This window comes from Trachurus japonicus, chromosome 12 (genome assembly GCF_045865225.1).
Source record: "Trachurus japonicus isolate A0001 chromosome 12, Traja_1.0".
NCBI classification, from domain to species: Eukaryota; Metazoa; Chordata; class Actinopteri; order Carangiformes; family Carangidae; genus Trachurus; species Trachurus japonicus.
In genome coordinates this window covers 13,681,728-13,708,186 of record NC_140918.1, presented here as the reverse complement: position 1 = coordinate 13,708,186, position 26,459 = coordinate 13,681,728, and the positions used below count along the sequence as shown (strand labels likewise).

At 40.3% G+C, this 26,459-nt stretch overlaps 1 protein-coding gene across 1 annotated transcript in view; it reads right to left on the bottom strand.

Annotated features, from left to right (window-relative positions):
- The window catches only part of astn2 (astrotactin 2), a 267,819-nt gene extending 243,066 nt beyond the window's left edge, over positions 1 to 24,753 (bottom strand). The window contains exon 1 of the mRNA XM_085793310.1: positions 24,129 to 24,753. Coding sequence (XP_085649436.1) covers positions 24,129 to 24,591 — 463 coding nt within the window. The 5' untranslated portion in view covers positions 24,592 to 24,753. The remainder of the gene's footprint in view (positions 1 to 24,128) is intronic.
- Between the last annotated feature and the right edge of the window lie 1,706 nt (positions 24,754 to 26,459).

The following is a 26,459-nucleotide window of genomic DNA, read 5'->3' as shown; positions in this document are numbered from 1 at the left end:
CTCTGACCCGTTTTCACCACCAGGGCCGTCACGTGGACGGCCACATGGAGCAGTCACTTTTTGACAGACTGCTCCATTTCCACGGAAAGAGAGAAGTGCATGTCTTTATGATAATTAAGCACTTAAAAAGCCATGCTGACGCAGACAGCCTGCCTGACTGCACGCTGCATCGGATAGACGTTTCATATTAAATGTGCTGACTTACAAAAGACACTTTCACCTGAAGAACTCAGCAGCAGACAGTGGTCTCAGAGCAGAGATGCACTAGGGCAATTCAGCATTGATTGGAAGTGAATGACTGAAGTCCTGAAGTGGGCTGTTCAGGAAATATTTCAGATATTCTCCATGGGTTCTCAAAAATGTATTTGTGTGTAAATGTTCCTCTCTGTGTTGTGCATACAAATCAAATATACATCAAGGGGTGGGGGGCATTTTCTCCTGCCTCTCACTCACTTCCATTATCCAAAGGAGAGAGGCTGAAACACTCAGCAAAACTACTCCTGAGTAACAGTTCAGCATTCTATGAGTGGTTTTTATTCCAAGGCATAAACCAAAGTCCACTTGTTTATACCATGAAATTAAAGGGAAGAAAGAGGAAGAGGACTGTTTTGTGCAGGTGAGTGTGCCAGTTTTCTGAAGAGGAAAGCCAAGGTGAGTATACTAAGAAGACACAAGGGAAAAATAATGACAGGGAATAAGTGTTCAAGAAAAGTGAGTCACTCAGTCACAATGGGAAATCTCATAAAGGTTCCAGTTCTTTGTCTGGCCTCCAATGTCTCTATCATTCTTCTTTGGCCTGCTACTGCAGTACTATGATACCATTTTTTTTTCTTTTTTTGTTCGGCCAACAGTCTCTTGGAGATGTTGCTCTCCGTTTATGGCCGACAGCAGGCCCCACCAGCCAAGGTGGCTAAGTGGTCTGGCACAGAAATGAAAACTGTGTAGATATTGTATAGTACAGTCTCTTCAGCATGGAACAGCATGGGCTGTATCGTAAGCAGCTTTAATTCTAAGTTATGAAAAACACACAATGCTGTATTTGGGATGAAGCATGATGTATTGCATTTACAAGACACTTCTAAATACACCAATGTCATTTAGAGCACAGTTTAAATACTAATTTTGCATCATAGCATATGCTTTCCAATTAGTTTCTGTTATAGAAATATAATCACAGACACATGAGCTTTTACACTGTAGGACAGCACACCACAGGGAACCACACTCCAGCATGCTTTAAAGTGTGAGTAAATCCAAACACAGCCAAGAGATGTTAAAGGAGGCTGTAATAACCCTCTGACTTTACAGTGATATTCATGTAGCGATCACATCAAAAGTGTTACCCCTGGTGTGCTCTCCTGCTGGCATCCTCATAGCACAAAAATCACATTTGATAGTTTAATATCTTGGGCGAAGTCTTTTATGTAACAGAATCCATTTAGGACATCCAAATAACTTCAGTGAACAGTATGTAATTGATTTAGTGTCTGGGTTTGAAAAATCAGCTTTCTTACACCTACGCAAACAAATCTGACGCGCCGCATGCATCGGCCTAAGACAACTGTGCACTCATTGTAGATCACTAGCACCCCTCATCTAACCTCGACCACATGCGAGCCTCTGTCAGTCTGCGTTAGTTCTCCAAATTCGACCCCTCGCGTTCTTTCCTGAGCACCACCAGCACCTCCCACAGAGCAGGCGCACAGAGCCTGAGATGTAATCTCCTCTGCTTTCCTTTCCACAGTTGTCCCCCCATTGTGCCACGGCCCTGTGTTTTTGAAGCCAAAGTAAACCTGCCTCCATGTGGTTTCTCCACCACTGATTGTGATCAAAGGTCTGTAAGTGGCTTTCTATCTCACCTGGATTCACTTGACAGGTACATTGATTTGTATCTGAACCAAAGCTGGTTTCAAATGAGGAGACGTGGGCGTACGTGATGGATGGGTTGATGAAACACTGTACCATCACTTGCGAGTGTGTTTTGTATGTTTACGTATGTGCGCCTGTTCAATAAAGCCTAATGATTCGGTGCCGTGAGATGGGTTGATTCTTCTTGCACCACCAAAGAGTTATTGCACCGCTGAGTAAAAACTGTGACACTTTTTTTGGACATAAGCATTATTTTTCTCTTTTCCATTTCCTGCAACTTTGTCATAAGAAGAGCTGCTGACTCACACAGACATAAAACAACTGTCACATATACTAAAAAGATGAATGTTGAAGTTAAAGGAGCAAATGCTGCTCGTTTCTTCTTAAAGGTGTACAGAAAATGTCTGCTTGCAGCACATACAGTATCTGCCCAGGGAGTTACTTTCACTGACATATGTTTTGCTTTTTTTTTGCTTTTTTTTTTACATATCACAGTTTAGATGACATAAGTTACAAGTCATTCCAAATGAGAATTGCTTCACTTAATGACATGCAATAGGAGTGGGTGATATGGATGCACCCTACTAAGAATAAATCATTGTATTTCCATGTAACCATAAAGCATTCCAGTCAGTGGAATGATAGAGTTAGGTATGTCAAAAATCTAGATAGCTACGTATAACTGGTAAGGTAGCCTATCTGTTTGCTGACAGGATTATTTCATATCGCCAGCCCCCATCATGCAATGTGATAAATTAAGAATCAGCCCCTTTCGTATGTGGCATGGTCTTCTGTTTTCTTGCATGGATTCATGGTCAGCCCACATCTATTAAACAGGCCTTCGCTGCTCTGAGACTGCATCACATGACCGTAACAGACGGCCTCTGTCAGATGCCATTAGCCAGCAACTCTGTTTCCTTTAGACAGCAGACAGTGTTAAGACGCACACACCGCGAAGTGAAGAGACACGCGGCACTAGAAGCCACGAGCACGCAGAATAAATGCACATGCAGTCACTCACGCAGCTGCTGTTTTCTTGCCAACGACCAGAAGCCTGTATCACACAGCAGGAACACTAAGTTAGCTGAATAACCTTTTTTTTTTCCTCCTCAAACTTCACAGTCCAAGGTCCTGATTTGAGGGAAGCTCAGGCTTTTACTCATAACATTTTCCCAGGTATTGTCTTTGTGTGATGAGCCCCAGGTGTCCTCGGACACAAAAACACACACAGTCTTAACTCTGCCCATGACACAGATTAATTTTTCCATCTCTATGATGAATGCCTCTAGGGCAACGCCTTCGGAAATATAGCTCAAGGTAAGATATATGGGTGTGTATTTCTCTCAGCAATGGAAAATAACTTTGGACAGTGTTAACAACTTTTTAATTGGTCATAACATTTGTAGACTTTTATGTGACTGTGTGTACAGTACGTGTGTGTGAAGTGCCGATTTTAAAATGCATGTAAGCGCACCGTGCTCGAGCATTTTGTCAAGAGCCAAGCAGCAGACTTAAGCGGATGTTGACCATTTGGATTGTGCTCCTTTTGGCTCCGCTGATTGTTTTGGCTGCATCCCTCTCTTTCTGCTGTGCACACCATGTTGTCGCCTCCTTAAAGGGGAGCTGTGCAAGTCGGTCGCTTTTTCGCTATGCATGTGCATTTGTTTTCAACAAAGCCAGGGAAAAGGCAATCCATGGAGTGAATATCTACTGAGGTGGGTAACGTTAATAAGAGATTATGGATTACCAGGCGCGTTTGTGTCGTAGTGATGTAAAGCAGTCTAAGTTTCTCGCGAGACAACATCTGGGACTGATCTTGCAAGGTTGGTTTTCAGCCAAGGGAAGGTGGAAAGCAGAAAGCCTCCATTCTCCCTGTAACAAGTCATTTAACCATCACAAGTATTCCGAAGCTGTTAAATTAAGGTGAAAATCTCTCTTTTTAAGATCCATCACCAATGAAAAGTGAAATTTTGCTATCTTTTTTAAGCACTGGAACAAGTTTACCTAAATAAATCTGATGATTCATTTTGTGAGACTGAACAGCAGTTTCTGGATAATTAAAAAAAACCTAGACAAAGCTTAGCGAATGGAGATGCACACAGGAATGATAATTGAGTTCTAATGGTTTAGAGGCCTAAAACTACATGAGGCCTAAACAAATCTCTCAAACACATCTCTAGAATTAAGGAGTCATAATGTTTCCTGATATTAATGTGCCAACTAGTTGCAGGATCATTATAGGTATCACCAGGCTGCACAGTGCAGGCTGGAGAAAATGGTTAAATATGCATCAGTGGTAATAGATGCTCAGTGCTCAGCCATTAGAGATCATCTTTCCTTTGAACTAATAGTCAAATTAGAGTGACACCTCAAACAACAGTCCTGATAACATGAGATCATTCCATCCTGGTGACAGGAGCTAAATTCACTGCATTAACTAGACAAAGTGTCATACAATACATATATTCTCTGCTGCATGTTGGAAACTGAGAAAAGCAATGATTAAAGAAAGATCACGCACACATTACACAAATAAAAGTCAATATTCAAATAAACCAAATGTGCATTGACAAACTGATGAAAAATGAATAGTGATCATTTTCCCTGATATATAACACCCATAAGGAAGATTCCATTGCCTCATGACAATCATTTAACATAATGTTTTCCAAGAGATCCTATATTATACATGCATGTGGCTATGTGAGAGAAGGAAAGACAGATATAAATACACTAAAAGCATCACTAGTGTAGATAATGGCCCAATTTCATGGCAAGGACAAAGAAGCCAAGGTTTTAAATAAACCTGAGCACAGTTAAAGGTTCAGCCAAAACCCTCTGAATGAGGACAGCTTAAAGGATCACTTTAGACTTAAAACAAAAAAACAAACACAATAAAAAATAGTTACTCGCTTCGTCTTGGGAGTATCAGGCTATGTAGGTAGTTTAGGATTACCTGCCACTAACATTTGCTGCTATCAAAAAAAATGTAACTGAGCTGAATTGAGTAGTGCTGCTAAAAGCATTGAAAAAGTATGACTGAAAAACCCATCAACATCCTGGAACCTTTAGATAATCCACAGACTTCAATGTCAATGGATTTCCTTGGAATTATTTGTTTGGTAGACCACATGAAAACTTTCAGCATAGCAAGTAAACAAGAAAGAAAGATTTGATTCAAATCCATTGTTATTGGGTAACAGCTGGATTTCTCTGAAGATAAACATCTGCATTGCCAAAAGAAGCAAAAACCTTCATGACTAAATACCACAAAGAACACAAATTAGAACAGTTTTTGATGATCTGGGTTAACTGATCTTCTAAAGGACCTGCATGGCACTATGCACCCTCAATGAAATCAGTGTGCTGCATGGCCACGCATAATCTGAGATGCAACTAAGCAACGTTCTTATTTGATTCTTCCTGGTGTTTGTCCGTTTCCCTGATAATCAGATTGTAGCGTTATTGCAAAATGAAACATGAACTGTTCACTCGCAAATGCTGACTCGGAGGAAATTTTTCCATTTCCTACTTCTCTACAGAGGAGGAGATCTTCAGTGCTGAAACTGCATCTGCTAGAGTGAGTTAGAGAAGTCCTGTATTTAAATGGCTGAAGACAGGGCGGCTTAGCCGAGCTGAAATAAAATGTGTTGGCAGAACTGTCCACTGCCGAAAAAACACAGGTCTTGTGTTGCCACTGTCCTTTTAAAGGGGCTAAATAGACATTATGATATTGTATAGCCAAAGGATAAAAAAAAACAAAAAACAAACATGATAAGCAGAGAATGCTGCTCTGGGAGACATTAACATCTCACAGGGGAATGAAAAAGAGAATATTCACATAAGTATATTTTTCTGGGCCTTTGTTGGATGTCATCAATCATCTTTTTGAAAATATGGATTCTTAAGAAACAAAGTTTTAAGCTCCCATTGGCCACAAAAATATGAAAAAGGGAGTATAATACATGCTCCTTGTCATAACTTGGACGAGGTCACCACTCCAGACCTCTAAATTATGCAGCTGCCTCTAAGCCATGTAGACTGTGAAAGAAAAGCTGTTATATACAAAAAAAAAAGTATTCCAAATGTAGATGTAGGAATTTGGCAGTCTGTGGTAGTTGCTTGGAACCAACAGGGGGTCTTATATTAAGGCAGAATAGGGGCTAACAATACAGACGCTTTTTGCAAAGTCTCTTGGAGAATAAGTAATTTTGAGGTGTAGAGTTGAGGAGGACAATTTCCATTTAAAAAATGTATTCACAGGGCTGTGTTTTTGATTGTACAGCCAAATTAAAACTCACTGTAAAATGAAAAGAACCAGAGGTCATGACTGCCTAGATTTACCTATCAGATAGTACAACTATAGAGCCTTGGTTGATTGCCTCTTCATTGTTTCAGTTATTACATTACTTCATTACTATTCTTTACTCATAAATATTTTATTTTTCAACAAATTATGTGAATTCATGTGATGTTGAAACAGTAATTCCTAAACAACTCAAAAAAAAAAAAAATGCAGTGGATGGAGGTCGCAAACAGACGATAGCCAAAGTTGTTGAACATGAAGAGACGCTAAAGATCAGACGCTACCAGATGGTGAGGCAGACTTTCACCATTAGGCTTTATTGTAGCCTCCAATGTGGACATAACACTTCCACAATCTGTTGATGTAAAACAAAGAACCAAATCTCTGAGCCAAAAAAATAAAAAAGAATCCATGGCCAGGGTGTTTTTTCCATTAAATAAAAAAAGAATGTCTGCTTGCAAAGCAGTGCAACAACTTCTACAGCATGATGGTAACTGTCTAAATATCACTTTCACTGATGCCAACGTCTGCTGTGATTACTACTTGAAGGAAGTCCGCTGAAGTAATGTGGCAGTACTTTCATAGTACATATATAATTTGTGCAACACCATTTTTTAAAAGATATCTTTAAAATTCAGACAGGATGCTTGCACTTGTGTTTCCATTAAAAAATATGGATTGGAAACATGATTTTAGAGCTGCATTTTCACAACAGGGTATCACCTCAATATTATGACTGCTAAGAGTTGTTGATTAAAAGTGGGCCCTGTGTCAGTGTTTACAGTAATGCACAGTTTTATTGTAATAACAACCTTGTAAACATTGGAAATAGCAGGGGAACACCTCCATCCACCATTAAATGTTGACCTCATTTTGGTGGATTTTATTGTGAGTTACACAGATGTTACACTTGATTTATGATCATATTGACTGTATTACTGAGAGGAAGCACACACAATACCCAATCAGTGTGATTTGACATTTCTATCCGTCTTTCCATTTATGCGCCCGCTAACAGGAAACAGGAAGTGCGCTGGATGGAAAATCATTAAGCAGACCACAACACATGGCTAAATGAATCAAAGACAAGAACATAAAAAGCCTTGAGATTTAAAGGACTAGAGGAAGACTGTGCTGATGTGCTGTCAGCCTGTCAGCGCTTAAAAGTCCTGTCACAGTGTAAAACAGTCTTACAGTTACGCTGTCTTATGACAGAACTTTGAAAAAAACAGCAAATGAAGACAGGCCTTTAATGAAGAGTTTCACAACACGATACTTTTCACAAGATTGTTTGACTTGAAAGGGTTAATTGTTTGCTGTGTTGTGATCTTGACGTGATTGAGGCACTTTCACCTCCACGTCTTGAGAAAATATGGACATTTACGAGTGGCTTGTAATGGGCCTCACTGACAGCTTATTACGCTAGCCTGGTTAATACTCTTGGGAAGGGTCTATAAAACCACACAACACATCATTAGGAATCTGTCTGACCTCAGCAGGGATACGGCCTCACGACTAATCAAATGGCTTCTGCCAGTCAAACAGGCTGAGCACCATACTGGGAATGTAACCATGAACTTACTCAAGCCATTTTGACTGGCACAATGGCACACTGAGCAAATACAATTACTCAGTGGTGAGCTTTAAAGGGTGCACTGTATGAAGACTGAAAACCTCAAATGTCGTCAGAGATACAGATAATAGAATCTGGTGCAGAACTTTGATGAGGGGACACTAACAGCTCACCATGTTGTTTTCATGATGAAGAATAAAACTCCTTGGGTCTAATTAGATTTCACATTCATACAGTCTGTTGGGCTGTCTTGCTATAATTTCTGTTGACCTTTAAGGACTGCTTCGTTTCTTTCCACTGTGACTATCTAAGCAATTTACTGTTGTACTTGTGAATATGTGTCGTATCTCATTGTTAGCTCAGTATACCCAGAAGCAAGAACTCTGCTTCCCTGTTCGGCCTGCAGTGAAAATAAATCAATACACTAAAAATATGTTTGTTTTGATCCCTGTATATTAGATGTTGACTTTCTTAAGCCATGTAACCTTTAACAGTCACTGGATCAATAGGTTGGAAACTAAGAAGCCTGTTCAAATCCACTGACAAATAGCATTAAGTAGTCAAAGGAAGCAATGGTTTTCATGGAGACACCAGAAAACAGTACTCAAGTTGCAGTTTGCATGGGGAGAGAAAAAAACATTGGCTCAAACTCAATTAGGTTAAGGAGGAGAGGGCCTGCCTGCAAGCAGCTATCATCCATTAGGAGGCTGTAATAATGACATATAAATGCAATTAATATGACTGATGAGTGGCAACATCCTGACAATCATTTGCCTACTTCATCATAATAGTCAGTCTGGCAAATCCCATTAGATCAGGGGATGTAATAGTGAAAGTGCTAAAGAATAAATCCATCACAGGGTTGTCGGATAGTTTATTAATGTTGAATCTTCTGGCTTTGACAGTCTTCAGCATGGCACAAGTGTAGTCAGAACGACCAAATAAAAGAAAACATGGCATAAATAATCTGTAAATGAAGGTGTGCCATCATCAAATTCGACAACTTTAGTGCGGATCCTAATTAATGATTGATTCAAAAATAAGAAAACAACACAATGCTATGACCCTGATTGTGAATAAACGTCATACTGGAATTGTTGCAAAATCTATTGAAAAGTCTGAAAGGATCATATTGCATCCAATAATTATTAGAATCTCGGAAATTAGGTAATGTGAGAAATCTAGGCTAGTGTTTTTATTTCCTGTTCTAATAAAATCTAGTCAACAACATCACACGACTTCATGTGGATCAGTCAATCAGGAAGCTTCCCATGTCAAGTATATAAATCATCATAAATGAGATATTGGTTGTAATTGTTATCAGATATTGAATATTGAATTTCTTTTCTTTCGTTTTTTTATTTCAAACTTTTTAATTGTGTTTATAAATTTGAAGGAAATGGGACATCCAGCTGTGCGTAATCTGGGACAGTCATTAAAGTTCTTCAAATGGCGAAATATGCATTTAGGGATTCTCTGAAGCTGCATACATAGTTAAAAGGGAAAGGCACAGGGGACCACAAGCAAACAAATCCTTTATCTCCCTGAGAAGATGGAAACGTCCTCACAGAGCTGGTGAAGACACTTGGGAAAAAGGGGTCTTCCCCCTGAGGATCGAACATGTGCAGAATGTCTAGTTTCAATTTGCTCGAGAAAAAAAAAGAAAGAAAGAAAAGGGGGGAGGGGTGCATGGCTCTAGAGTTTCCTTAATTGGACCATGTTTTGAGGTCAGTGCTGGTGAGAAGGGAGAGAGGATCACCTGCTTTGCCAGTTTGAATGCTGCAAGTGTGTATGGCACCACAATTATGTTCAGGGCAAATGGCTGAAGGCAGAGTGGCTCATGAGGTCCACTGTAGTGAACGTGCCTGATAGTGGATGGATAAACAGTCACTTATCCTTTGAGTGGGGGGGGGGTTATTGCATGTTGCAAAGGCTATCCAGATGTTGTCCTTCCTGGTGGACACAGCTTCCACATTTAAGACCCTAAAGCATTACTGGAGGACAGAGAGAAGGGCCATCACCAGGGAAAGCAGGGGGAAAAGGCTAAACAGAACCTTGTTTTTGGCAGTCTTTTTATAGGCTTAGAACAAAGTAGCAGTCCCTTTCAATGTCCTGTCTGGCTCTCAAGGCAGCAACATCTACTCATTGAACCAGGCCCTCATTGTGGCTGCCCTCTTCATGAGAAGTGTCCTCGGCAGGCAGCTGTGTGCTCTCACCTCCATGCCCCCTCTTCAGCAGCATCTCAGTCAGTGGAAGACTCACAATGCTTTACCATCTCTGGTACATGAGCTTAAGGTGGAGACAGCAGAGTCGTACAGGAAGCAGATAAGGATTTGGTCAAGGTTCCAGTCCAAGAAAGACTGACCCACCATCAAAAACAAATCAAAACTGCATGAAAAGGGCATAATGCCCAATCCCAAAAAGTAGGAGTCAAAAAACATGTCCAGTGAGAGCCTTGAGGTCAAAAATGTTTTGTATGGAAATATATAGTGTATTTCTTCCCCATTTTGGCAAAACTTTATTGAAGGGTTTCAAATTACACAAGTCAGAGTTCAGGTTTGTGCAAAGTTTCCTGGAAGTTAGAAACTACACAAATCAACCCATAGATTTTTATCTTTTCTCCAGCCAAAGCTGTATTCAGAGTATACTCACAACTCTGACAGCCACAGTTATAAGCCTAACTAAGTGTTGATCGCTGGAGAGTGCCATTTTGAATGGACCCATTAATTCTGTTTGTTGAGCTGTCTCATTACAGAGTTAATAGTGCATTTGTCCTGATTGCGGTCATGTTATGGAACAGTGATCACACTGTTGCACTAATGGATAGAAGGCACACCGCGCAAAAGGCAATATATGATGATCTGTCTACTTCCTTTATAGCAAAAACATCTATATGTTTTCTTTATGAAACACTCCATAATGGGTCATTTTGGGGATCACTGTAGAAAAGGGAAATTGTCACAGAGGATAAAAAGTAGAAATGCTACCAATGCCTTAAAATATACTGCAAGAAGCCTACACATTATATATGCTCAAGTAGTGTACTGCTGGCTGGCCATTTATAAAGAATCTCCTCTGAAAACAAAAGACGTGTTTCTCGAGTATAATTGTAAATCTAGTGTAAATAAATTATAGGATTTATCCAATCAGTAATTATATGGTACTGAGATGGGCTGTGCCACTGGTAATTATTTGCTCTGCTTTCTGCTACATTTACAGTAACTGGTTTTAATCAGTGACCATAGGCTGGGACATCAATTACAATAATTACACATCGCATTACGTTACAAGATCCCATAGTGACATCTTTATATAATTATTGTAAATAACTAAAAAGATAAACAAATACTTATGTATTTCTTTGATACATTTGTCCATTAGCTTTAGGCTGCTTGTGCCTACAGGGGGTCTATTCATGTTTTATAACAATGACACTGAATTTCAAAATTTCACTCAGGTTCAGTATATAAGCAGGTTTAAATTGCATAAATCAATAGTCTCAAAGTTTTATTCATGTAGTTACAAGTACAATGATTACAAAGTAGAAGACTCAGAAAAGTTGCGAGCGTGATGTCACACAATTATTACCATTACATGGCTTCATTTTATTTATTTATTTTATTTGTAAAGGAAAGGTGATCCTCAAAGATCAAGATTTTGAAGCTTACAGCAGAAGTAAAGGCAGACTGCACAGCAATGACGAAAAGTAGCTTCAGTATATCATTTTTTTCCCCTGGCAGTGGCTATCAGAGGAAAATCAGAGTCCTGACCATCATAGACAGATACTGTATGTAGCAGCCTTTGGGGGATTTTGTACACGCAGAGATGTGAAAACATTTTGCCAAAAGAGCTGGTAGTCTCACAGCAACATCCTTCAACACTTCTTTAATAAAAAAGGAAATGGGAGGTGGGTTCTTAAAGTCAACCAGGGAATTTCGGCTGTGATTATTTTCATAAAGCGATTAATCTGTAGATTCATAGGGAGTGTAAAATGATGGGGGAAGAAAGAAGTAGTAGTCCCAGAGCTCAACATGTCATATCACATGTTTAGTATCACTTCAGTAATCACTTATAGTAAATGGCTGGTGGTTTCAGCCCACAGGGGAGAGGAGAATGCACCTGAATGTAACATAAATTCTAGGATTATGGATGTAGAAGGAAAAAGAAACAGATGTGTGAATATGCATTTGTCATACATAGGAGCATTAGATAATTGTGCTGCTATTGAGACAACATGGGGGCCTTGAAGGTGCCCTGCTTTTCTTTAAAAACCAGACCATAGCACAAGTGAAAACCCTTCATGTTTCTAGAGGAGGAGCTCTACCCACTGTCATCTCCGCTACCGAGATGCTTCAAATTGGCTACAAACCTGGCTGTGTTTCTCTCCCCGTTTGATGTGTGATTTATTTATTTAGAAGAGGTGGCATTAACATTAAAACCAGACACACTGCATGTGTTTTTCATTCTCCCTCCAAATATGCATTGCTGTCTAACAGATGGGAGGAGGATACGTGTACATATTTGCGTTAGCTATCAACACTTGTTTTATCACCATCGAGTCTATGCATGAGTGCATTACTTAAACAGTATTTGTGTAGAATCTTAATCAAATCAGCTTTCATTTGTACATATCCGCAAACAGTCCACTTCTCACATTAAAAAGATTATGTCAGCGCCTGAAAGAATTTGCCACATGTTGACGGGCTGCAGACTCGCGTGCACCAATTGCTCACCTTGACGATGCTCTTATCCAGTTTGAAGACTCATCACCTCCCAGTGACCTCGGGAGAACATGCTGTGTTGTGTTACACTTCTAAGGGTAATTGCTGTTAGATCAGAGCTAATCCAGAGCCAGACAAAATACCTAAAAAAAAATGCACAGTGTGTGCTGTGCCTCAGAATGGAGACGAGAGGGATACAGCCATGACATACCAATGAGCTTCCTCTGGATAAGCATACAATGTGTGGGGCCAAATGTCCATTTTCCCCCTGAGGCTTATCATAAGTGTACAGTTACGCTGAAAGCCCCTCCATTCACTTCTCTGATGGCATATGAAAAAATAAAAAAAATAAAAAAAGATTAGATCTGACTTATATTCTAAAATGGTAAATAGGACAATGTGGAGTTTGATAATAATGATATGGAGATATATTTATCAATTTAAAACCCTAACAGGCCACAGCACAGCTTCAGCCTCTCAATATGTATGATTTCACAAAATGTCTGAGTGAGCCACGCTGGTTGCGTCAAAACAGCAATTTAGAACTAAAAAAAAAAATTGACAAGAAAAACAACTTTCAAGGAGATGCTATTATAGGCACTGCTCCTAGCCAAGCAATTATTAATTACTGCATGTATGATGGCTTTTCTTCATGGCTTTCAAAAAATTTGTTCTTTTGTCAGATTTGGTACAAAACCTCCATTATCTAATGGTTGAGCGTAACATTATTCTACCTGAGGTCATTTAGATTGTTTTGTCTCATCTTACTGATTAGTTAGAATAAGAGGGGCTCTTGATTTAGATTTTTTCTCAAATCAATGACCCTGCTATTACGCAAAATGACAAGTGGAAAACACAGGACTTATAAGATGTGTCTGTGTGCAGATAAAGCAAACTCCACCAGAAACTTGAATAGATGTACATGATGGAGCATATAAAAAAAGTACATAAAAAAATTGGAGGAGGAGGAGGAGAGGAAACCCATCGGTCGAGGGGAGATTAATGGTGCACATTCTTTATCTGAAAGGAAATCTCTGAGATTGTAGAGCTTGGGGGGAATGCAAATAGGTACAAACACACCAGCATAGATAAAAGGTTTAAAATCTTTTGTAGGAACCATGGGGATACGATGGTACAGAGCTGTGCGGAGCTGGAACGTTTCCAAGGTGCAGAGCAAATTCTGTTGGGAATCAAATTTTATGGGTCTTAAACATCATTGTGGCCAGCTTATATGAACAATGACTCTCCTTCTCCTCTTTGAAACACACACACTGCTTGTCATGTTTGCAAAATAAGACCCTTATGTGATTTCAATAATTCCATTAACTAGGTTAGTCGAGACTATTTAACGACACTGCCACGGCGATAATGAACTTGTGCACTCGTGCGACTACGAGGTAAAGAATCTGTTGCCGGTATTAAAAGAGAGAATATAACCAGGTAAGGGAGAAAACTGTTTGGTTGGAAATGCATTTCAGAACATAATGTTGAATCCTAAATCTATTGAAAGATAAAGCATGGTCTTTTGTTGGCAGAAGAAAAATAAATGACATGTTCAGAATAAAAGCAGAGGTTGGTGAACAATACAGAGAGGGAATGAAAGAGGCAAGGACAAGAGGGAGCAAGAGAGAGCAACTGGGAGCCAAAGCAGAGCCAAACCGGGATTTCTTCCTGCCTGTGATCTAGAAATCTAACCTGTCAACCGGTAGGAGGACATTTACAGGCCTGTTTGAAGCCAGAGAGGAGGGTGCGAGTGAATTTCAGCAAGCCAGGTTGTGGGTAAACCATATATTTCTCTGACAGCTTGATGCCGACTCCCACTTCCACTGATCTTAATTATAGCAGCGCGGTAGCGTTTTTCAGATTGCAATTTGATGCACCCAACCATGCACTTGCACAATTAATAAATATAATTTGAAGCATTTCCATTTCCTTTGGCAAAAAAATGACACTTTGTGACATCAAAATCAGCCACCCAAAAGAACTCTTCATAAGTGGAGAAAAGTGAGAGCATTACAACATAAAACCCTGCTAAAACTGGAAAGCGGAAAATAATGGACAAGTGATGGTATAAAATGGAGTGAAACAGTTAACAGCCTATTTTTGGCAATGCACTTTCTATTTCATATCACTCCTTTTAATCCAAACAGACTGAATGGTTCTTTGTTGTCATCCCTGTTATTGGCGAGAAAGGGAACGCCAAAGAGAAAACAGACTTTGAAAATTAAAAAAAGAAAATGATGATAAATTGCTTGTTCTAGACTGACTGATCCCTTGATTTGCACAAAATTAATTATGCATGAAATTGGCACAAAGGGTGAAAAAAAGTTAGCATATCCTTAAATGATCCACTAAAAAAAAATAAAAACAGCTTTTGCAGAGATGTCTTTAAGAACTGAGCGGCACTGCTGTGTGTCTCCCATGTGTCGCACAGGGAGCTGGCACAGAGCAGTCTGCTGGTGACTGCCTGTGCAGCAGCCGGCAGGTATGCAGCATTTTCATTACAGCCGCTCGCAAGATAAGTTAGAACTTGCACACGTAACTAAGAGCTTTGCTCAGGCAAAAGAAGTTCCTCCAACTCTCGAGCGCCCTGATAGCACGCACGCGCAGGTGAACGTCTCTGTGAGCTACAACTGCAGCTTCCAAGCAAAAATCCAGGTACACACACACCATACTGGTCCATACACAGTATGTTCTGCAGGTCATCTTCCCTGTTTGACTTAGTTTACAAAGTCAAGGATGAACTTTATGCTCAGTCAAAACTGTATTTAAAAACAGAAAAAGTTAAAGGTAGTTAGTTAAGTGACTTAAAAGGGAAATCAGCTGTAAGATTAAAAACAAAAATCAAATTGACCTGAAATTTAATAATTTGTCTGATGTTGTTTTCATCACCAATATAAGTAAAGGAATTTAGTTACCACAATGTATTCTGCATGCTCACAGTGTGCCTGGTGTGTGCGTGTGTGTTTCTAAATGTGCCTGTGAAGAAGCCAATTAAGGGATACAGCTCCCTCCTTACTATATTTATCTATATCTATTGTTTGTTTTGTTTTTCCATTTTACCCTCAAATACAAATATAGTTTCATTAAATCTGAAGAAACTACTTGTGACAGAAAACACTGGTATCAATACCTTTATGCGAGGATCAATTCTTAAAATTAAAAACGTCAGGACGGTGCGTGTTGGTATCGATCTGCCCGACTTAAATATTGAAATACCCAGAGAGAAAATTCTGATAGAAGTAGTGGAGAAGAGCAAAAAAGATTAAATTCAGTCTGCTGAACTCTCGGTGAACTTCTCACAACCAATCACATCAGGCAACAGGATGATAGAAATTTGTGCAGGTTATTTAAAATCCAGCTAAATCCGAATGGCCGTATGCTACAGAGATGCAGTCAAGTTGTGTGTCGTGTTAATCAGTGCAGACGCCTGATGAAAGCCTTGATTTATTCCCTTTTTAAAAGTTTGGTTCAGGTGTCTTTATCCAATTAACCTTTTATGGAAAACCACCATTCTATTTCCTGTCTTTTATTCAATCAAACCAGAGCTTTGTTTCAAAGGTCATGTTTGTTCCTCCTGCAATTTACTAAAGTTGTTTGATGCAATCGCTATATTGTGGAAAAGCTAATGACTTGGAAGATCTTCTGATGAATCTAAACGCTATAAAAACAGCCTACATATCATGCTTGGTTTTAAACACACCGGGTACAAGTTGATGGATTTCACCAGAACTCCCTGAGCCCTAAACGTCTGGCTCATATATAACAAGTATTGTACTAAGAGAGCAAATACATTACACTGTTTTTGTCACATGGGGCTTTCTATTATGTGGTACAGGACACACCAGAGGAGCCCAAGGAGCAAAAAGAGCATCTAAATGGAATTGCTTTTATAAATCAGTGTCACATTATGCATTCAGTGCACTGAGTATAAAGCCCCTCTACAGTATAGAAGTCGAAAGTTTATGAATCTTTTGGGAACCCGTGCGCAGCATGCTCTCTTGTTAGATACACAATCCATGCTGTTCTTTGATACTCGCTCAGCTTTACATATTAAGATACGTTCTGAGAAGGTACACCCACATAAAACATGCTGGGGCGGGACAAAGATAACAAGGCGCATTATATGTTAAGTGCCGTGACAAGGCTCAGCAGAAATCCATCAGAGAGGGAGAACTCATACAGGCGGATAATGTTAGAGCCATTTTTAATATGTATTGATTTCATATTTATTGAGCTGATGGAAGTTGTTCTCATTTATGATTTGAATTGGGATTTAGGGGAATTCTTTGGATTTATCTATTATCTATTGTGATTAATGATCAGCTGTGATAGAAAGAGGAGCCGGGTTGGGACCAAACGTGTAGGGAACACTTGACAGACGATTCATTAGTACAGTGTTTAACCTCACATTATACTAGAAACATTTTAGTTATTTTGTTAGTGAGGATTTTTTTTTAATGAAGGTATTATTAGCATCAACTCAACATTTGAAATACTAAATATGTGGGGTCAAGAAACTGAGCCCTGTTAAAGTAGCACAGATTAAAAGAGGAATGTTGGGATAATGGAAAGATGTTGGGGGGCGGCGTTTAGCCGCCCCATGTTGAGGCTACGGTCCTCACTGCAGGCGGCCCCGGTTCGATTCCCGCATCGGGCAGCCCTTTCCTGCATGTCGTTCCCCCTCTCTGCCTCCCCTTTTCCTGTCTCACTCTCCACTGTGCTATCAATTAAAGGCAATAAAAAGCCCCAAAAATATACTTAAAAAAAAAAAAAAAAAAAAGATGTTGGTTGACTAACTCTTGAAGCTAATGTTAAATAAACACAGGCTACATGCTTCAAGGATGAATGAAAAGAGACATGATAGGTAAGAGTCCTTGGGCTTGTCACTGAACCTCTGAAAGCTTTCAAAGCCACATTGAATGTCCCATGTAAAATGCTTATGGTACAACTGGCAGTCAGGTTGCCATACCCTAAATATGTAAAGTATTCCACATTAGTGTAGTATTCCAAGCCTTCTCAGCTGAGATTTCTAAATTTGTCTTTAAGATTTCAAGCAATTATATGGAAGCAGATGACCGAACTTGTTTGATGCGACAGTAAACAGAGCTCACACCTCATGTTTATGTATAAATAGGAAGGAGAAATAGTTTATGAGGATCTTACTATTTATCCTATTACAGTAAATCACCAAAAAAAAGACCAGTTTAAACAAACAATATCTGATAAACAAAGAAGAGAGACAAAATCAACAGCTACTGAATTCACCATACACTCATTTGCCAAATATTATCTTTGATCTCTTTGCCAATTAATAAAACAGGAAAACACATATGCATGTTGTTGCTTTGCATAAATGAGAGGGGGTAAAAAAAAAAAAAAAAAAGCCAAGTAAAAGTGAGCTTGTGCATTCATTAGGGGTATTTACATAAACTTCTTTGTTCATTCCGTCAAAGATAACTACAATGCGCCTCTCAGCAATGATGGTAATGATCAAATGATTATCTTGAGATCAAAGCTGTCCAACCCCTGCTACGAGGCAAGAGCACAGCCGTTGGTGGTAAGACAAAGCATTTCAAAGTTTAGTTCTTGCAAAGAGGACACGCAAGCAGCACGGGTCACTGACCACAGTTCTTCCCACCTTTCAAAGCCATCACTTAGGTCTGTCACCATTAAGCCGAATGAGCATGATTCTTCTCTCCCTGCCTGTCAAATGAGTTTCCCACTGGGCGAGGTAATGCAACCTGACAATATGTTGTTTGTTTTCTCAGAAATTGTTGCCAGTGAAAGAAAAGACATATGTTCCTCTATATACACACACACATTCGCACAACAATCATTCCGCATATTCAGACCAAAAAACAGACACGCAAACAAGTCAATGTTCGTTATATGACTGCAGGGGCCATGTGAATGGAAATCAAATTCAAGAGTAAAACGGCGGTCGCACAAAAGGACAAAATGTGCTGATGCACTCCTTGTGTCAAACTTCTTCAAAACAGAGCCATACCCATGCTTTTGTTGTTTTTTTAGTCCTATAAAAAGCTTTAGTTCCACTCCCTTAATTATCCCTAAATAGATGTGGTAGTGCCTGTTAATAAAAAGAACAAAGAAGACTTGCAATGTGGCTGCAAATTGGTGAGTGGAGAAACAAAACAGAGGCAGATGCTTCCATACAGGTGTCACCGATGTGTATGAAACTGATGCGAATTATACGCCTTCGCAGTCACCAGATTTCAGACCAATTTAACACCTATGAGAGATTTTGGACCGACCTGTTAAACAACACTCTGAGGGGGAATGTTTAGAAGAATGGTGTTCAATGCTCGAGTAGAGAACCAGAGACTTTAATTTGTCACACATCTCGTGTCGCATTGTCAAAGTTGTCAACAATAGCAGAGCTGGCGCACTCAAACACACATCCACGTCTCACTTATATGCAGGATAATCAATCATTCACACATGCATCATCACTAATGCCAGTGATATTTCAGTTATCGTGAACCTCAAAAGAGACAAATGATTCAAGTTCCCAAATGGAAGTGAGATTTCACATTTATAGTTTCGATTATTTATATAGTGGAGGTATCAAAGTGCTCCGATTGAAATGCACACAGCCCTACAGGAACTGTGCCATAAAACGGGCCGTCAGCAGCTCTGTAACGTTGTGATGTCACCACCATCCAAGCCTTGCAAGATAAAGTTCCTCTGACTGTGTCTCCTCTATATTGTAACTAGATTTACACTCATGTGATGGGTCTTGGCAGTGAAAACCACAAACATTACTTCTTACGGATATCAGAACAGATTTACCCAATTTGTGTATTACAGAAGTTCTGATATACAGCAGTATTATGCATAACCTAGTCTGTACACAATCCAAGGTTTTAAAAATGCACACATTTATATAAAAATACAAACAGATGTATGGGAAATGTATGCGTTTGTGTGCTGGTGTGCAACTGAAGCCACCCTACAAATGGGACTGTGGAGCATTTATCTTTAAAAGATGGCCTCATATAGGTGTATTATAGGAGGTCAAATGATGATAAATAGACCGTTTAATGGCCTGCACAAGCTCCACCGTGGATCCCATTTGCTATGGTCGCTTCACACCCTCTGTATATCAGTAGGATGAGCTTGTTTATAGTACCCCAAAATAAACAGACTAAAGTCCTCACGAAATCACACACTCTCGACTCCACACCATGTAATCACTCCCACCTCCCCTGTTGACCTTTGCCCCCTCTTCATTGCTTGTCCTGCAGTGCTAAGCTCAGCCCCTGACATAAGATTGAGACGCGGCGCAGTGAGTACATGTTCGGTGCCACAGGGAACACAGCGCTCTAGTATAGGCATTCTTTCTTTTTTCTTTTTTGCTTCACTTTACCACAGTCGCTTTTAATCTACCATCTCTAAGCAAGCAGGGTTTTGCTGCAACTCCTGTTTAGATAGATACAACGGGGCAGAGAAGGGAGACGGCAAGGAAAAGGCTGGTTGACATAGTGGCGCAAGATAAGATGCACAAAAGGGAAGACTAAGATGCCGTGGAAAATGTGCAACATAAAGATTTAGTCCAATAGGATGGACAGAGCCAATAAAGAACAGGGAGACATTTCAATGTCTGTGTTAAGTGCCTGAAGGTTTTCAAAAAGGTGAACTCCTAATGAGGTGTTTACCGAGTCAGCCATGTTGCTAAACGTATTGATTTCTATCCAGTCCCACATCACTTAAAATCAGCAAAGAAAATTATCTTGTGTGACAAAGCGTAGCAGCCGAGAATTCCCCCTAGAATTTCTAAGTATGATGCTACCAACTTTACATTACCGGCACATTTTGCACAAACTAAACCCACATGGGAGAAACACCCCAGTTTTAAAGTGAAAGCCCTGGAGCTGAAAACTTAAACGCTTAATTCTTCAAATGTGGTTTAAATGCAAAACCTTCTCCCAACACGCACCCACACAATAAACAATAAAACATATCAGCAAATCCCATGCACATTGTTTCACCAAGGGCAAGGCTGTCTGCTTATTGAATACACTGATATCTCTCACACTTTCCTTCATTATTAGTTTTTAAACACATGAGGGAAAGAATGTGAAAACTAAACAGGAAGAGGGGGGTAGGGAGAGCGCTCTGTGCACTTCCTCTGCACTGCCCTTTCTGCTCATCCATTCTCCATGACACTTGTGGTAATAAATCAAAGCTGAGCAGGCAGGCCACAGTGGGAAGGGTACTTGCTGTCCTCTCCCCCCCTCCTTCCCTAACCTCTGACGTCTGTTCAACAAAACAATCAGACAGCTGACAGTACCGCAGAAACAGACTACACTCATTACAGTTTGGATGGCATTTGGCTAATAAGGTATGGCCCCAGCATTTTCAAATCTCTTGTGGTGTTATTGCCCTGCTCCATACAAAACAGTAAGTGAATTTAGCTATGAAAGCAGGGCAATACAGCTGATAGTTTGCAGAGGAAGAATTTAACGCATGGTTTGCACCTTTGCAGGTCAGTCAAGTGAAGCGCAACAGCAAACACTGACTGATGAAACTGACTGTGATACCAGTGATACATGTTAAAGCAAAAGAACTGAGCACATATGGAAAGGTAAAAAAAGAAAAAAGAAAAAAAGAAAGAAAGAAAGAAAAACACGAACATGTTGCTAATCTGGTTCTAAAATAAAATATGGCAGCCAAGTTATTTTAAGCATGAAAAGGTCAATAGCACGCAGATGCCTCGGGAGTAATGAGACGCTGACTATTATGAGCAAATTAAGCCTCTGATATGTTTATTCTGTGGTATCAGAGTCGGTGCGAAAAATCACAGGTGGAGTTTTATTCAGGAGCCAAAGATCTGTAACACTAGTGTCTGTTCTTTAGATCAGGTTACATTCTTGTAGGCGGCATTTGCTGTGCTGCTCGAGCTGTTTGTCAGGTCTGTCACATTATCTGATGTTACTGTAGCAACTTTCTGAAAGCTTGAGAACATTAAAAGAACAGAATGGAGTGTTTTCCTTAATCCAATATGGTCTACACACCATACAGGCCTGTATGTTAATACCCACTAAATTATATGAAATGAAAAATAGAATAAATAAAAAAATAAAAAAAACACAATACCCAAGCCTAAGCCTTTCTAATATGTATGTGTGTGTCTGCTTGGGTATTTGGTAAAGCTTAAGCCTTTGTGGCATCCTGGAGGAGCAGAATTCACTATTTTAATAGGAAAAAGAAAATGATACAGAACAGAATATTAATGCAACAAATGCAATTCTGGTAATAAAAATTCACCGTCTATGTAATTCAGTTTGTTCATTTTGCTCAACTCAATCATCAACTCTGTGTATTTTTATGACGGCCGGTGAAACGTTCCATTTCACAACCACAACTCAAGCTGACGATACTGTACCTCCATCAACAAAACAAGCTGTCAGGATGACCTAATGCACTGCGACGCCGAATACTGAATACAAGTGAGAACGTAAGTGACATCCAACTGTCTGACTTGGATGCCAGTGTCAGGATCTTAACACATCTACAGCTATATAAGGGGGTTTTCACACCGAAGTTAGCTTCTGGTGTCTGGTTGTGTCATGACACACACCCAGCAGGTGTCTGACAATATCAGCATGGCATGAAAAAGATTTTTTTTTTTTAGCATTGATACAAAAATAGAGGAAGCATTTGGTTTGCTTTTGAAGCATCGTTTTCCTAGCAGGGAACATACAGTAAGCGGAAATAAGAAGACTTGTTTGACAAAATAAAGACGTCGACAACCACAAAGACAACAGAACGAAGCATCAGGCCTGTTACCGTGGAGCATAAGGAAGGAAGCATATGTCGCTGCGGTTGCTTTTGCTGCTCTGAGTTTTTTATTTAATGTCATAAATCTCAGTTTTGTAGTAGGAAGATCATGATTTGCTGTGGGTGCTACTATACTACCCTGAAGAGGTTATGCTGTTAAACTGTGTGGTCAATAGCATGAGTGAACATACTTGTAACTCTCTCAAGGACTGGATAAATGCATCACTTGTACTGTAGTAAAGCATGTTTGTCAGGCCTTAGAGTCAAAGCAACTACGGAGCAATTTCCACGTCCCTTTAGCCTGATTGCGCTTCGTGATAATGATTTTGAACAATTTGTCATCCTCAGTCATGCCTTGGAACACAATTCAACATGCACGCCATGCCTTCAATGTATATAACAAACACGGGACTACTAAAGCCCCGTCTCACTCTCCCCCTCCCTCCACAGCATGCACTGGAAGGGTGAAGCAGCAAATTTGCTAGCTGGCTGACTGGGAGGACAGAGAGGCCTTTCTCACCAGTCAACGGCTGTCCTTAATGAGAATAGAAAGTGATTTACTAGCCTAATGCCTCGGCCCTCAGCCTGCCTGCCCGCCTCTGCTCCACGCAGCCAGTGTAGTCGGCACTCTCCATACAGAGAATGAAATTGAGACTAGGCAAGGAAAAAAGAGAGAGAGAAAAGAAGAAGGGGAAGAAAAAGAAAAAGATAGCAAGCCTGAGTCCAAAAACTAAGGTGATGAGACGCTCTCAAGGATTCTCTCCATAGCCTCACCACTGACCTCCAACTTGTAGTGCATCTTTGTATTTGCCTTATAACATGTTTTTCCTCTAAAGCCGAGCCAGAACAGTCGCTCTGAACTGACTGAGGTCCGGAAAACACACAGCGTCTTTTTTTGCAATTCTATTCCAAACAAAACTGTGTGCTATGCAGTCTCTGCACTTCTATCAGCACACACAGAAAACACTTGCTTGGCTCACATCGAAAGAAATAAGGGGGGCAAGCATAGGAATATCCATTGTTCACGTGACTATGACATAAGTGAGAATTAAGGGGAGAGGAAGGTAAACAAGTCTCCTCCTCTTCCAAACATACTTGAGCTTGGTTTGAGGGCAGAGGCACTTTCTTGCTATCGCTTCCTCTATGATTATCCATTATTATATCAGTGATGCTATTCCCAAAGGCAGAGTGTTGTGCTGTTATGATTCATTCAGATACCAAGGCATATGTAACTAAACACACACACCTGCCACGGCCAAAACGGTGACAGTGATGCGAACTCTTAGCAGAGGGGTTTTATTCAGTCAAACTTACACCAGCAGCGACGCATGTGTGGTATGAATAAAATACCAATTTCATGTGTATTTGCAGGGCCAAATTGCATTGCTTGATTGGAGCACCCTACTTAGTGTGTGCATGAAATTTAAAGTCATAATCATATTAAACCACAAAATGGGAACGCCAGAGAGAGAGAGAGAGAGAGAGGAGAAGAAGAAGAGGGTGAGAGAAATGTCACTTGCACATGAGTGGTGCTTAGTTTGTTTTGCACACAGAAGCAGCACCACTTTAAGTCTAAACTAGTAAAGATGTGCTGTTTCACCTGGACTGGTTGGTTGGCTGCATGCTGGTTAGACAACATCAGAGTTACAATGGCGTGCAAACAAGGTGATGGAAAACAGGACAGGTGATTGAAAACATCAAGGAGGACGTGTACCAAGCGTGATTTGGGCATGTACTAGTGCACACGCTCCTCCAGTGTGCATGGTCCCTATGCGCACAAAATGTGCAGCTGGGTTGATTGGCTATCATCATGGAAGAGAAAGGGGGGAAACACAGTTACCACAGCAGTTCTTACCGAGTGTGAAGTAGGGGAGAGCTGTGTTGTCAAGATCATCCATTACGGAAATTCGCCCAGGTAGGTCTGTTCTAACGAATAACAGGAGTCGGGATTCCCCCCCTCCTCCTAATCCTGCTCCTCCTCCAGTTCCTCCTCCAGTTCCTCCTCCACCAGCACCACCTGCTCCAGCAGCAGCAGCAGCAGCAGCAGCCTCACCACCACCACCACCACCACCACCTCCTCCTCCTCCGCCGACCACGTTCCCCGAGGCTCCGCCGGTGAAGCTGAACTCGTTCTCCCGGAGTACGGGCAGGGTCGAGACGGTGACGGTTTTCACCTCACATGGCGTCTCCGCGTCGGTCTCTTTGTCCCGCTCCTCGTCGGGCGAAGTCGCCCCTCTGTTTCCCTGGACTGACAGGGTTCCCGTTAGTAAGAGCCCCGCGAGAAGGACGCGGAGGTGCAGCAGTGATATCCTCGCCATCCCGCTCCTTGTGTGTGGTTCCCTCGCTTTGAGCGGGGCTCATAAGCTGCCCGTTCACTTATAGTACAGTCGCTGCAAAGGAGTCGCGTCCGTCCAGGAGGCGGCAGCACAGGTGTAGTGAGAATGACATCTCCCCGGCTCAGCACACACTTCCATCTGCGTTCACACGCTGTGGGACAACAAATCACTTAAACATGATCAAGCACGTGTCCTTTTAAAGACATATGAGGTGGAGTCAGCATGTTAGTCATTACGTTTCCCCCTTTTTTTGGCGGCGTAATTAATGTGTGAGAGCGAAATGGGGATTGATTGTATGTAAGCTAGTGGTAGACACATTCAGACAGAGCGAGAGAAACATTCAGCTGTTTTCAATAATTTAGATATATTTATTTATTTATTTATTTTAATTAATGCAACGTTCCAAGCAAAACTTAATCGCCATAAACACTTAAGTAAATACACAAACAGCAGGGTATCTGTGTAAGTAGCTACAAATGCAGACATCTTTATAATGTTCATTCTTGGACTTAATTAGGTCCACGTTGTTGCTCATCGTGCTATCATTAATATCAGATTATCAGTGGTGGAGGACAGCTACAACTGTGGAAAAAGACCACTCCAAATTGTTCTTGAATCAGCATCTCTACATGTACAGTAGGCTAAGGCCATTCGTTTACAGTGTCTATTGAATTCTGACAGAAGCACACCTGAAGCACTGATTAGGTGATGACCTGAACCAAATCATATTTAATTAGGAGTACTGTATAAAAAACACTGTTGTGATTAAAAATTGGGGTTAGGTAGGAAGGACCTCTGCAAATAAATGAGAATCTAAAGGAAAAGTTGTCAATAGTTTATAGAATAAAACAAGTGTTCATTTTATTCAAACATACATATTAAAGACACAGAGAAAGTGATCATTTTGAAGTGGTCTCTTAATTTTTTCCAGAGCTGTATACTGTACGTAATGAAATACCAAAGTGCTTGAAGTAAATGAGCTAATTATGAACCAAGGCTACTATTTCAACTATATTTTATAATTGCATTAGGCTGTACTTGTTGAAGCATTATGTTGCAGCAGGTAAAGGTGGGAGTCATTTTTACTACTGTAGCACAGTAAAGTATGATATATGCATCTGGAGATGAAAACTAATGTGATATCTAAAATGTGATATATTTTCATGTAAAATACACACACACACACACACACACACACACACACACACACAAGAGAAGTGCTTGAGTAAAGTGTAATATCTTGTTAGTTTCCGCTGCTGCACTGGTGGAGTTTAACGATAATGGAACCGTAACTGCTCATATGGCCCCCTTTCTTTCCGAGCACTTCAAGGACTACTTTTCCATGTTGGCTTCAAAGGTGAAGCTTTAATTTCATTTGAGAACTTGGAAACAGCAGCACTGGAAAAATATGAAATACATTCGTTTACCTCTTTTTTGTGTTTGTTGAAACACATGAGTAGATAATACACGTATAGTAGCAGACGGCCTGAGCTACTGCACGATTCTTCAGTAAAGCACCAGGATATACAGTATTTTTAACACACATTACTTTCTTTGGAAATGAATGTTTCCTAAAGCAGAAATAATGAGAAAGGTGCGAAAAACATTTGACATAAAAACACTGCAGGATTTCCCTCCTAAATGAGGCCCCAGGTCCTCAACATACAGGGAGTTAAAAGGCCCAGCAGCAGGGGATTAACAAAGACCTTTCATTTATCCATAGACCTACTGTTGACTCACTTACTGTTAAAACAGCTCGTTTGCTGCTTGGACTTAATGTGAAATTTAGTCCACTACTTCAACTCAGAGTGCAGTTTCACCTGAGAGATCCTTGTTCAAAACTAAAGTAC